This window comes from Drosophila suzukii, chromosome X (genome assembly GCF_043229965.1).
Source record: "Drosophila suzukii chromosome X, CBGP_Dsuzu_IsoJpt1.0, whole genome shotgun sequence".
NCBI lineage: Eukaryota > Metazoa > Arthropoda > Insecta > Diptera > Drosophilidae > Drosophila > Drosophila suzukii.
Genome location: NC_092084.1, coordinates 13,953,124 through 13,968,130, shown reverse-complemented (window position 1 = coordinate 13,968,130; position 15,007 = coordinate 13,953,124). Strand labels below are relative to the sequence as shown.

Here is a 15,007-nt window from a genome sequence, read left to right as displayed (position 1 = left end):
TGTGCCAGTGATGCCCATGTCGATGGCAGCAGACATATGCTAAACGAGCCGAAGCCGACCCCCCCACCACCCACTGGCCGCCCTGTCTCCCTCTCCCTCTCCCTCTCGCCGGAGCCGAAGTTCGAGCCGAAGGACGACGAGTGCTCGGCTCGAGGGGCGCGTATAAAAGCCGCTGATGTCTGCGCTGTCGGCTGCATTCTGCGTTCGGCTGGCGTAGGACGCGCTCTCCACTTCTCTCTCTCTCGCTCTCTCCACCGCGATTCTCCACTTGCGAAAGCGTAGAAGCGCGCCAAAAAAGCGCGCGCAAAAACAAAAAGCCAACTAACGGGACAAAAGTCGCGCGCGACTCGTAAGCTTGTTTACTTTGCCATTATAAATCCGGCGGGCGCTTTGTTTGTGTTTGTGTTGATGTTGGTAATTCCTTGTGTTCCCCCTTTTTCCCACATTTTGTTGTTGTTGTTGCGCTCCCGTGCGCTCCACATTATTTTCTGCGTTTTTTTTTTGTGATTTTTTTTTTGTCGTTGTTCAAACAGTGGCCAAGAAATAACAGGAACAAAAGCTAGTAAAACAAACGGGAATTTGCAAAGCGGAAGCGCAAAAGGAAAAGTGTTGCATTTCCGTCGCTCCGTCGAGTTGATGTTGGTGTTGTTGGCCCCATTGCCGTTGCCGTTTGCCGTTAGTCTCTCCATTACCGTTAGCATCTTGGCCGCGGCAAAATGGCCGCAGGTGTTGGCCAAAAAAATGGAGTACAGGCCAACTAGCCTAAGTAGAACTTTCATTTTTAAATCCAGAAAAAAATTTAGCATAAATAATAGCATAATGGTTTAAGTCATGGAAAATATTTCAGAAATCTTTCAGTTTATATTACTAAAAGCAAAAGAGAATCGCGAATTCTTTAGGAATGAGTCATCGTTCGTTTTTTTTGGTTTTTTCATTATAAATATAAATTATTATAAGTACAAAATATAAAATGCTATATGATTTGAAACAACATTCAAATTAAAAAAGAGGTTTAATAAAGAATAAGTGATTGTTATTTTGGAAAGAATGTATAAGCTGCATTCATTCGTATCACTAAATTATTGCAATTTTGTTTTGTGTTACTAAAAAAGTTTACCATTTGGACTACATCCTTTGAATAAGAAATATATGGGTGAAAATTTCAGTATCACTTTGTTATTTAAGCTTAAACTCAACTAATTCACTTAAAAATTGACGTTGAAAACTAAAGCCTAATTTTAACATTATGAATTTTAACAGATCTTTAAGGCACGTACCCATATTAATCTTAGAAATGTTCGCACTAACGATTTTCAACTGTAGAAAAAAACCACAAAAACCAGATCCGACCGGAAACAAATGGGGGGGCGGGGCAAGAGATATAGAACAGAAACCACAGCCGAAATTGCCTGAGGGGAAATGCCCAAAATGGCATCATAAAATCATTTAATTGATGATTTAGTGCAGTTCGTGATATCAATATAAAATTCACCATTATCAGCCACGTTAGCACCGCCGTTAGCCAACCGAAAAAAAAATGTTTTCCATTCTTTTTCACAAGCATATTTTAAACCACCGGACGGGGGAAAACACCTGCGTTAAACATTTATGTTTTTAGCACTTTCTGCTGTCAATTTGACACTCCTGCACTTAACAATGCAAAGTGGGGAAACTCGTAAAACGTCTGAAACTCCGGCGGGGCAAATGAAAATTAAAAGCACGTCTGGAACTCTTTATACGATGACACAATTCTTTAAAATATTTTTCGACCAAATCCGGCGCGTAGTAAACTTTTTAATTCCGGTTTTATGCTAGATGCGTTTTTATTATAAAAGGTTTCAAGACTTTAAAAAGGTGTTTACCTTAAATAAAAAACTAACACACTTATTTCATAATTATAGATTGACTATTGTGTGCTAGAGATAAAACCAGTAGAAAATAATCTGATCAAAAGTATGATCGCTCCGAGCTCAAACTTTTTTAAATCCCTTGGCATAGTTGAGCTCTTCCATTTGATAAACCAATCAAAATGGAAATTGCATTCTCTAGTGATAGAACGCAGTGAAAAAACCTGAGAAAATACTCGTACAGAACTTTTCACCCATTCCATTTTTTATTTTTTTTTAGGAAAGTAGGAATTTAAGTACTTTGCCAAAGTATTTCGGCGTGTGGCGCGATGCAGAGAAGCTGGCTAAAAGTTTTGGCACAAAGCGTTTGAAATTTCATTTTAATTCGTTTTCAATTTGGTCTAACCAACCGCAGGGCAGACTTAATGCCTTGAGGATTGCTTAACTCATGCCCGAGTTGACAGCAAATACGCAGATCCCCCGCAAGGCGATTAAACTTGGCACGGTTTTTGGCCTGGGTTTTAGATTTGGGTATCTCCTTTTCATGGGTATTCATTGGCCAAAGTTTCACAGTTCATTCACAGAAGCTAATTCGGCGGCAACCCCTTACCACAATATACATTTAACCATATAAAAGGGATACTAAAGGTACTTAGTTATATTTATTGGTCAAATAACGAAAAGGGCCACAAATATTTCAAATCAATGTTAACAAAGCCACACAAAAATGTATTTTGAATTCCTACATGAGTTGACAATAAATTGAAAAGAGAAAATTGACTGTGGGCATCATAAATTTCTGCATATGAAATGTATTTTTTTTTTTAACTTAAAAACAAAGCAAATTAAATTGTCTGACAATTATTGTCACTTTGCCAGTTTTGTTGTCTTTGGGCAAATATTCAGGAAACAATTTAATTTCAGAGAAAATACTTAATACGTCTTCCACATAAATCATTAAATTTATGTCCGTTTCATATAAGCATTACCTTGTGACATGTAATTTATTTTATTTTCTCTTTCACTATGAAAGCATAACATGTTTTGCACTGCAATTCAGTTGCTAAAATCCTCTTATTTCTTTGGAAACTCCCTTAAGCAGAACACGTTGTATTTTTCCCCAAGTCTGGTTCTATCGACAGTTTAATTGGAAAATTTCTAGGAAGGTGGAGCACACAAGGCGTTAGAAATTCTTTTGTGGCATTAAATCTTAAATAAATGCCAGACTGCTGAAATTGAAACGATTTTCTGAGTTATCCAGGCAAATGCATATCAAGTTTCCTAAATTACCTGAACATAAGATACCTCACTTAAAGGCAGTTCTATTTTAAATCGTATTAATAACTAAAATAAATTTCTTCAGATTGCGATATGCAACTTCGCTAAACGATAAAGTTACACTTTGGCACTTTTACTTTCCGTCCAGGAAGTTGGATGACTTGCGAAAGTAAACCGCAAACTGATTAATGCCATTTATGCCTGACAAATCCGGCGTTATGTACCCAGATTTCCAAGGCAGCGAGAAGCGAGAAAGTGGGTGAAAGTGAGTTACACGTCGCCGCTGTGAAGCTGGCACGTTGGAAACTTTTTCGGAATAAGTTGAAGGATGTACGCGGCGTGTGGCAAGTCGTAAAACGAGGCGGTGCTGTAAAGTATGCTGCTCCTGCCACCAAAAATTCGAAGATTTTTAATGCAGGCGGCTCCCATGATATTCGCCCATCGGCCATCCCATCAGTACATTAACTTTACCACCCACTCTCTTCTAAAAAACCGCATTGTATCCACGAAACTTCGCCCACTCAACGACTTGTCCACAATATAATAATACCCCATCCAAAACGATGGTGCCAGATAAATTTGTCATGTAAATACAATACAATGAACGTGTAAACATTTATTATGTGCTTACAATTTTTGTTGTTGTCAATGCTCAAATCTGTCAATTGTCTGATTTAAATTGTACACGGATTTGTTTTATTATACCCGCTGTTCGAAAACGAATGAGGGTATGATGAAAAATCGTTTGAAAAGAGCCATTTAGTCATCATGTATTGGAAAAACCTAAGCGGAATTCAGTTATCAGTTAAATAAAATATTTAAAAAAATTAAAGTTACTGATTATTAGTAAGTCTTGTTTTTAAAAATGTAACCCTACAGTTCCTATAAGTATCTCATAAATCATTTCCTAGTAAAGGGTATTCTACAGTCCAAATATTTTTCATGTTTCAAGCGCCTGTTTGTTTTATTTTCGATTTCGTTTGGAGTGTGTTTATAAGTCGAAATAAATGGGTTCCCCCAGTATCAATGATTTTGCAACATCAACATTTGCAGCAACACCAACAGCAGGAAAACTCGCAGCGATTAGCCATAAACGATATCCAAGGAAGAATAATCAAGAAGCGATCAGCAGGCCGAGCAATCTGCTTAAAATGCTGAAAATGCAGCTGCAGTTGAGCAGTCATAATGGTAATTTACCACCCCGACCCCTCCGTCAGCAACCAAAACTGGCTTATCATCATCGGGAGCAACAGCAAAAACAAAAACAAGTGCTCCAAGGACGTTCGCCGGCGTTGTTGCCAGTGATGCTGCTCCTCCTGATGGCCACGCTCCTCACGCGCCCACTTAGCGCCTTCTCCAACCGTAAGTAGAGTCTAAAACATATACCCAATAGTACGTAATCATATCCCTTAATAAGTATCAAACGTGATCAATTCAAAAAAATTATAACGGTAGCTAATAGATCATCAAAACCTATCGATATTTTAAAGAATTATCCTAAACCCATTTTGCCAAACACTAAAATGCCACAAGTTATCCGCATTTTCATTATACATGTAGGTGTTATAAACATAAAGTATTCAATTCTTATTAGTTTGGTTTTCAAAAATTACTTAGCTTACATCATGATATCGCTTACTTATCGATTAGAAAATGGCGTGTAGTCACCTTCGATTGTCATTCATTCGAAATCTTTGTGAAAAAGAGAATATACATAATAAGAATACTAACAAAATTCAAATTGTATAGCTTTGGCTATTGGCATACTTCAAAAATTTGATTATCGATTACTTATCTATCATCCAATTCAGGTTATAGCTTACTTATCGATTAGTAGATTCCTGATATTCGATTGCCATCATTTTGAATAGTATTTGAAAAGCAATTTAGATACCCTTGGGTATGGACCTACTTCAAATTCATATTATCGATCACTTATCGATCAACAAATTTCGGCGATTACTTCTCGATGGACATCAATCAGAACCCTCACGCGCCCATCTCCAATACGCAAATGCATAGACGGCATTCCGGCAGGGCAAGTTCAGTTGCTTGTTTGCCTACTTGTTTATAGAGTTGTCCGTCCGGATGGATGGCTGTCCGTATGTCCGTATGAGTGTCAGTCTGGATGAGTGTCAGTCCGTATGTACCACACAGAGAGAGGGAAAGTGCCAGTGGATGGGTGGATGTAGGATATAGGATGTGGATGAGGATGTGGAGGCATGCGTGGGGCATTAAGTTATCAAGTGGAGCGATGGCAATGGCATCGCCAAGAAGATGGCGGATTTGCGGCCAGTTCTCTCGACTGTGACATGTTTGTTTGTTTCTCAGCTACAAGCATTAAAATTCACACCCACCCGCACAATCGTTGGGAAAACCAGAGGGGGAACAATTGAGACGTAGAGCAGGACGAAGGACCCACAACGAAGGACGCAGGACGGAGTCTGGGCCTGAGTAGGTGGCTTCCTCGTAAAGTTCATGGCTTGGTGGCTTGTTCCGACGACGACGACGACGACGGAGACGACGCCTTGGCTGGCAGAACAGAAAGCGTGCATTAAAAATCAATAGAAGTTACAAATGTATCCTACCATTGGGAAAAAGGGGCAAAACATTTGTGGCGCCATTTGTGCGCTGACAGCCTGACTGACTGACTAACTGACTGGCTGACTGGCGGACTGCCTTACTGGCTGACTGGGCTGTCTCGATGCTTCGCTGCCCACGACCTCAACGTTGGATACTACAAGGGTTAAAGGTGTTCCGGGGTAAGAAATATGGTCCATGCAGGTGCGCCAACGTCATCGGGCGACTGATTTTGCAGATCCACAGCTACAATGGTCAGTGGAATGGGCTGAAATGCATCCACCTCACGTGGAAACTATAAAAACTTTGGAAATAAAAGCCAAGTGATCGATTGCCGGCTATCGAAGCGATTAAATATCGATTAGTGTTCTGTGTAAAACTTTAAAGCACATTCGGGTCTTACGATTGGTCTGGCAATCATTAAGTCTACTTAAGTTAAGTGCAGTATATCAGCTTAGTATGCTACAAAGTGTTAAGTTTAAAAAGCAAAAAAATAAAAAACAAAGAGTTATCAACTGCTAACTTTCGATAACTTTTACATATCGATACTTTTTCTAACCCTTTTTATGTGGAATACTGGCTGACATTTCTTTAGGTAATCAAATGCTCACATTTAAAGTTATATTACTAAAATTCGAAGACAATTTATGGTAATTGATGTATTGTTGATTAATTCAAAGCCAATCAACGGTATAGATACCTTCAATTTGGCTTTCCTTGTAGCAAAAACATTTCTATGCCTTAAAGTAAATCCATTTACTCGATACTCCTGAAGCGATGCTAAGTAAACTCTTGAAATGACCAAGCATCGGAGGCAACAAGTCCAAATTGATGCTCAAGTTACGCCAGCTATTTGATGACAGTTCATTGGTCCGATGGCAGCAACAAAGAGCATTCATGAATCATAAATGGGACAAACATTCTTAATGGCCATCCTAGCCAATGTTACACATATATCACTGAAAAAAAAATGTATGAACATTGTAAGCAGAAACAAATTTAAGCATTTAATATTACCATGTATGTATGATAATAATTCAAGTAAATACGATCTACATTTTTCATAATTAAAATAAACTATCCTAAAATTAATCGGATATGCTGTAGAAACCACTAGGGTCTTAAAACCACTCTTAAATGTAATTTTGTATCTAAGAGTATGCAACATTATATTTTAAGCTCAAAAGTGCAATGATTTCTTTCAGAAATGACAACTATCCCTTATTCACTGCATACTTTTAGGGATTTCACAATATTTTCACCCAGTGTAAGTGCTTGTCTGTATGGATATGAAACTTTATATGTTCCTTCGTATTGGCCATTGAATGTCCATAAAACAAAATTTGAATGCGAACCGTAAACATTGGAATAAGCAAAATAATTTGTTATTTTTATGTCGTCCTTCTGCTCCGTTTTCCATCGCTGCTCGAATTACGCATCCGACGTGTGGGCGCTCCGTTTGGGCAAAGGACCTCAGACATGGGACGTAGGACATACCAAATCCGACATAAGTGTCTGATTAGTGCGAGAGGGCTTCTCCACTTATTTACCTTCGACGGGCGGGCCTCATAAATCCATAAGGAACTGACAAAACCGAAGGCGAAAGAAGCTCGAGTGAAATCACTTTGCTTCTCTTTTTGTATCTCTATTTTCTATTTTCTTTTTCCTTTTTTATATTTCTTTTTTTTTTTTGTATGTCTGTCTGCCGATTGCCCGGCTTACGAGGGCTTTGGATCAGCGGGGCGCCAGGAGTCCGGAGTTCCCCCAGTTCCCCGGTTCCCCGGATCCCCCAAATCCCCTAGAACTCTCGGCCATTTTCTATACGCCAGACACACGCACATACTCTCGGGGTTCCGCTCTCCTAGCTTCCTGCTTAATGGCCAGGGCCATGTTGTACCAAACAATTCAATTTATATAATCCTGCGGACAGTGGGCGCTCCTCCTCCTCCTCCTCCGTTCCAGGTTAATGTGTCACCGACAGACATCCCATCCACGGAGGATGCGAATGTCACGTTAAACGTATCACGTAACCGGATGCGTGTTACATATTGCTTTGGTCCCCCCTTTTTTTCTATTTTATTTTTTTTTTCACCCAGTCCTTTGAGCTTTCAATGTTGCATTTTGGATTGTGTAACCCCATTTATGCAAACGCAGATTTGATTGAATTTCGTTTAACAAAACAAAAAAATAATGAAAGAAAGTTGAACTCGGGCAATTAAAGCTTTAATTGTTGTCACAAGAGATTTTCAATTTAATGCAACAAAAAACTATTCTTAATTGCAAAATCAATTCGGCATTCGGCACGTAGCGCCAAAGATAATGCCTCGTTGTGTGAGAGGAATGTGACCAATTGAATTACAATTCGCAAATATGTAAATTTAATAGTCCACATAATCAAATATTGGTACTTTTGTATTTATATTTTGAACTTTTTATACGAGTTTAAAGTGCGTTAGATATAATTGAAGGGGAGATTTTCATAGAATGTTAAAATGGTAAAAAATTATACATCCTATGAAATAGTAAACAAATTGTAATGGGTACAATCTTTAGCAAAATATGAAAAATAGTTGGAAAAAAGCAGTGTGAAAATGGTATTTTAAAAAATGTTAAAAAATATTCCTTTTCTGTGATAAATCACATTAAAAAATCCTTTTTCCTTGAAACAAAATCATATTTGTCTGTAATATATTCTATTTATGGCAAGCAAATGAAAAATATAAGACAAATCGAAAAAATCGAAATTATTAATCGAATTAAAATCCAATCGATTAATGTGGGTCGACAATTAAATGCTTTAACGTTCGACCCTCATCCCTTGACATCACATTAAAAAATCCTTATTTCCTTGAAACAAAATCATATTTATCTATAATATATTCTATTCTATGGCAAACAAATAAAAAATATATAAGATAAATCGAAAAAATCGAAATTATTAATCGAATTAAAATCCAATCGATTAATGTGGGTCGACAATTAAATGCTTTAACGTTCGACCCTCATCCCTTGACCCCTTTTTTTTCCGTCTGCTGTTTTACCTGTATTCGCACCTCTGGCCTTTTGTGGCACCTGTCCTGACCAACTGCTTCTGAGCCCCGTCGGTGTTTATTTAATTCGCGTACATTTTTATTAATTTTAATTGAAAGCTTTACGAGCGTTTAGCTGTGCGCTCTGAGGCTTTTGGCCCCTTACTCCCCCTGGAGGGGTACACTTTTTGCCATTTGCCCCCGTTTATAAACCCCCCTTTTTTCGCAAGCGGCGCCTTTGTTTGAGCTTAACTTTGTTGTTGTTTTTTTTATTTTATTTCTCTGGCTGTATTGTTTTTGCTTTATGTTCTCAGCTGCAGTTCTTGCTCACTCTCTCCCCCGCTTTCTTCTCACACCCCTCTCACTCACTCTCTTTCTTTTCCTCTCGCCGCTTGACTTTCGTCTTAATTGTTGTTGTTGTTATTTTATGCTCTGCTCTGTTTTTAGTGTTGATTTAGTTGTTGTTATTGTTTGGAGACTTTTGTTGTGTGCAAAGTGCTCACGCTTATGTTTTTGTTGTTGTTAATGTACTGGCGAATTGCTGTTGTTGTTTGGAGACTGCTTGACACTAAGCTGACTGGACTTGACTGGAAAATTAAGAGACTGGAAGGAGAGCGCGAGATTTTCTCCGCCTGAGATTTGTCAGTCATTTCTCATAGAAGAAAGCCGGTAGAAAAAGGGAATTTTATTTAACCAAATCTTCGAATACCCCATAAAACTATTTTGTTTATCTAATAGATACAAAACTCAAATTTTTTAAATGAACGAATAAAGATTAAGAAAATAGAAGGTATTCCAATAAACTAGTTGTATTTTATTTTTTCAATCTAATAGCTCGTACAATGTATAAATATAAATAAATTAATCGTATATCCTTATCCACAGGGTATACAATTAAAATACAAAAACAAAGAGTGTTATCGCAATTTCTTTCGTTTTCGTCTGCGAAAATTCAGTGAAAGCTAAACTTGCCATTAATTTTAATCAAGAGCCAAACGAATGCCCCATAAAGTATGCTATGAAAATTTAATTGGCCCGACTGCATGCGAATTATACATCGACTTTTTGGCAAATTCCGTTGGCAAACGTTTGTACATAGAAGGATTAGGGAGCCAACATTGCTGTGTTTATTTATTTAAATAAGCAAAAAAAAAAAAATACGATGTGGATTTAAGATCAGCGAACCGCATATCCAGTTGATATATATTTAAATTACCATTGATTTAAGATCAATAAAACACATTTTCAGATGATGTCAACCGGCTGGTTATGACTTTATTATTTATGCTAAAAATGTTTCATTTATCATGGCGGCAGATTGTGAAAATTACAAAACAGTTATCTAATCTGGCCTCGAATATATATAATGTTAAATTAGTTGGCCAAAAGCAAAGGGGCCCACCCCCCACACCTTTTTCCGCCACTTTCAAGGTGGCCTAAAGCTATTTTAAAAGTTATTACCTTTCTTATCGCCGGCATCGTTTGTGCCACCCAATCCCCCCATGACAGCAAATTTGCCGACTAACAGCAGGTGCCTTTTGTATCTGGGTTTCCTTTTTTGGCCCACTCATCCGGTTTCGGGACCTTTTGGGCCAACTTTGGTGCGACTGCAATCAGTTGACAATCGGGCAAATCATCCGCTAACTAAGAGCAGCCCAAAACAGCTAATGAGATACTCCCTTATATGGTATATAGTATATAGATGTAATACACATAGGCCCATATGGACGCAATATGGGGGACATGTATTGGGATTCGGTGTCAGAGTGAAAACTTGACTGAATAAATAATAAACTCGAACCAAAGCGGGCCAAAAACTTTGGCCAACATTTATTGGAGTGACTTGCGACGAGTTTGCTGGCCGGCCAAAGGGAAAACTTTGGGCTCCTTGTGTCGCCTTTCGGTGGCAACTCTAATATGTCCGGGGCTTACGTGAGGCGTACTAAATATATATATATATATGTACCATATATATATAGTACGTGGATGTCGCAGGTCAGGGGGTCAGGAGAGGCCAATGATGGCCATTCTGCGACGTTTGCCAATTCCAGTTCGATTTATTTAGTGGAAACCAATAAATAACCAATGATGTATGTCCTGCTCACACACTTGCACCACTGTGTCCCCCGAGTGCAGTGTGCACAGTGGTGAAAAATGCACTTTTTGGGGTTTTTTATTTTAAGCAAAATAAAACCAAGATTTCAAGTCGTTAGTTAAATTCACTTTTTCTGACTTTTAAAGCTTTTGAAATAAAATTCTAAATTTAAAATAAAAAAAAAATGATTTTGACCAATCTTAAGTCCTTAAATATAGTAATGTTAAGCTTAAATCGAAAAGGTTTCTACTTTTCAGGTTCCTAACAAAGTTAGTAAAACTGTTCAAATTATGTTTTTAATTTTATATAAAGCCTAGGATCTTTCGTACTAACATATACACAGAGGGAAATATTCAAGTACATTGTTCTTGAATTGAGAACATTCGTTCTTAAAAATAGTGTAAGTACACTTTTGTATCAATGTTTTGAATATTAGAACGAAGTGGTGATAAGAGAAAAGTTAAATTGAGTTTATTTAACAACTTTTTGATAAGTATACACTAATGAGCGGACCAATTGTTTAGTTGTTAAGATATACAATGTAAGTACCGCCATTTCAACTTGATTCAAGGACAATAAAAACATTTTTCACTTTAAAAATTTCGTTCTATTTTGAAGAGCATTTTTTAACTCAGATGAGAACGTTAGATTTCTGTCTGTCTATATATTTATCTCTTAACTAGTTATACTATATATTATATAATATATAACATATTTGTATAAGGGTTTTTATATAAAAAAAAAGTATCTAAAAAATGTATTAGGTGTTGCCCTTAATAAAATAAGATAAGAGGCAGTTGTTCCTAGTGAATGGTGACACTCAGCTGATTAAAAATGAAATGCGATATGCTATAATAAGGTGAAATGGTCCCACCGTGCCGCTGGGATTGCCTGCAGCGCTCACTGACATAAAACGGGAATTCCCCCAGATCTCCGTTGTCTTCTGTCATTCTTTGGCGAACACAATTTAACACTTTGTCGCCGCTCGGGGGTATAACTAGGATAACTGGACGAGTGCGATTGCGATTGCGAATGCGAATGCGAATGTTGGTGTCCCAAAGCCAGAGGAGCATTTCAATTGCGAAACCAATCCCCCATTCGCAGCCCAAACAAATATGGCGTCATTCAACGCATTTCCGTTTACATTACACGCTCATTTCCGCTTCGCGTGGCTTTATTAAGCGTCGCTAGTTTTTCTGTTGCATTTTCCGTTCTCACTTTTCCGCTTCCCATTTCCCTCGATTTTTCCGGCAACACGTGTGTGTGTGTGTGTGGTGAGTGCTCGAGTGTGTGTTTGCCACTTGAAGTGCGCTCAAGCAAGCCAAACCCGTTGAGGGAAATTTTCTTTGAATTTGCTCCAGTTAGTGAAGGAATCGAAATGTTTTGTTGGCCCCCAGAATCCCCTTTCCTCTCTTAAAAAAAAATCCAGGCTAAGTATGTCTGTGTGCATACGTATCTACAGCTGTGGTCAAAATTATATGGTATTATTAGATTTACAGAAAAAACTATGCATTTATGTTCTTTCTTTCTGTTACAATTCCAAATAAAATATAATTAAGGATCGTTACAGTTCTTCAAAGCGTATAACCTATTTTTCCAATAGAAAGGGCTTAAAATAAAATATTTTAAAAAATATAATATTAGTTTTACAACATAAAACTACATATTTATGTAGGGGTAATACAATTAAAAACATTGTAATACGTCTTATAATTTCAAGAAAACCATCTATGTATGTTTAGGAAGCATTGCAGTTCTTCAAGGCATATAATATATTTTTGGAATACCCTCCACATTTGAATAAATAATTATAGTTATAATTATGATTTCATATCTTTAGTGCTATTATCTTAACCCGAACCGTAGACACTTATGGCAGCAATTTAAATTGGGCAAATCATTTGATGCAGCTTAATCCCCACATATGTGTGCGTACGTGAGGATGTCGATGTGATTCTTAAGAGACCACGATTGGCTGACTTCGACGGGGAAACTTTAATGCGATTTAAGATGACCAGCGGATTGGGTGGGGACTTGGCTTTTGTGGGTGGTAAACCGACCGCGAGACCTTCACGGAATGCAATCCACCGGATACAACGCTCCAGGGCCGAATCCCACTTGATCTTATTTGTATACAAACACTGAGATAGGAAGCCAAGCTGGGTGGCAAAAATGGCGGGGATAAGATATTGAAAGAGTATGTACTTCAATGTTATTTTAAGGTATATTTCGAGGATGCACAATGCTTTCAGTGATTTTATCCTTTTTGCGGCCATTTTGTCTTGGCTTTTCATTGAATTGGAAAATTGTTTTCATCAATTTCAAAAAAGAACAACAACTTGGTCGTACGGAAATCTACTCGAATGTAATCTGTAGTCTTTGTGCAAGCTTTAGGAATTTTGTGGCACATTTAATTCCCCAACCAACACTGCGTATGAGTGATAGGGCTTAATGCCATTTAAAATCCATTTAAATTGTTGCCCTTTTCGCTATTTTATTCCAGTTTATTTGCCATTCCTGGAGCTCACATTGCATTAATTAATAACAAATACTTGACAGCAGTGGGTTGTAAATAAATAATCCTTAATAACACAGTTCGCAGAGCAGTTTATTAAATATTAATATAAGAATTTATTGATTTCGTAGTCATTTTGAACGTTTTCTGTGCCATGGTGGTTACAATTGGAATGCAAAATTAATTTAGTCAAAGAATATTCGCCTTTTTAAATATACATGTGCATATTTTTCTTAATGCTGTTTTTGTTTTCTACGAATTTCGAATTTCCTCAAGTTATTCGTAGAGAAAATCGGATTTGCTTTTACCGATTGAAAGGTGCACTTGATTGAATTTCAATTTAAATGGAAACTGGGGACTTTGATACCATTGACCTTAATATTTACCCGGAAACACGGATCGGTTAATGCGCAGCCTTTATTTGCTCGCATTTTTCTTGCGCACTTTCTTCTTCTTTAGTTAGTGGCTCTTTTTGGGGCTTCGTTTCATAAGCAACTTTTCATTTCTTTTCATCCAACTGCTGCATAAATATTTAGATTCAATTCAAATTGCTTTCCACTAGCAGAAATTCGCTGTCCCTCGTCCTTGGTCCTTGGTCCTTAGTCCTTTTCCCAGTTTTCCCGTTTTGTTTGTTTATTTGCTTTGTTATTTCGCCTCGGCTTCCACTTCTGCTCGAGCTTTATGCGGACGATTGGCAACAAAAGCTGCCAATTTGTATTTCAATTAAATTTGAATGTATTTGTGGGCACTTGGCTGCTGCTTTTTCTCTGCTTTCCCCGGCTTTCCCCGGCCTTTCCCCAGCCTTTCCCCCCCTTCCCATCGTTCTGGCCATGTCTTTTTCTTAGCCGCTTCGCGAAGCCGCTCCTTCATCTTTCCATGAATAAAAGGTACTGCGCAAATGTCTGGGTATATTACTTCTATCCACTTTAAAATGCAATTCAAAAAATATAACATTTTAAAGATATTTCAATTCTTAGACCAAGTACACCACTGCGTATGATTGATAAAATTGAAGTGTTTTGACCGTCATGGTCCAAAAAATGGTCCAAATAAGAAATGTCATACCTCATTGAGCTCGTAGTTTAATTTATTATGCATTGGCATTCAAACCTGAAAATTTTTATATTTTGACATTTTTTTAAAAAAATGATGTACCCCCTTACAAAATATGAAAATATTGGTCAAAAAATAAATCTTTCTTAAATTGATGAGGATCGATAGCAATTGAAGCAAGCTGCTCAAAACTGTCGGTCTCTTAGCTTTACGCCTTGATTTGGCTAAACTACGAATGAAAAACCACTAAAAAATGGGTATTTTTGACCAAAATCTGAATCCCAAAAAAAACCGAGCTACCCCCTTACAAAAAATGAAAAAATTTGTCAAAAAATAAATTTTCCTTAAGTTGATGAGGATCGATAGCAATTGAAGCAAGCTGCTCACAACAGTCGGTATTTAAGCTGTACTCCTTGATTTGACCGAACTACTAGTAAAAAAAGACAAAAAAAAGTAGTATTTTTGACCAAAACTACCTGGTATCTTTAAGTCGAGAGCCCCCTTTCTTGTTTACAGTTTACGCTGGGAACTTAAATCCATCAGAGCAGCGTAGGCGGCGAGGGGGCGTGGCAAAAGAGTGTGAAAAGGGGGTGGGGGTAGTGGATTTTCC

General features: G+C 37.6%; 1 protein-coding gene across 3 annotated transcripts in view; it reads left to right on the top strand.

Moving 5' to 3' along the window:
- The first annotated feature begins 203 nt into the window (after positions 1 to 203).
- The window catches only part of Tbh (Tyramine beta hydroxylase), a 34,884-nt gene continuing 20,080 nt past the window's right edge, over positions 204 to 15,007 (top strand). The window contains exons 1-2 of one of the 3 annotated variants that reach the window (XM_017086546.4): positions 204 to 349; positions 4,179 to 4,487. In XM_017086546.4, coding sequence (XP_016942035.2) covers positions 4,277 to 4,487 — 211 coding nt within the window. In that variant the 5' untranslated portion in view covers positions 204 to 349; positions 4,179 to 4,276. Of the gene's footprint in view, positions 415 to 4,178; positions 4,488 to 15,007 lie in introns of all 3 variants that reach the window. The other 2 variants (XM_017086545.4, XM_017086542.4) reach the window with 2 other exon arrangements.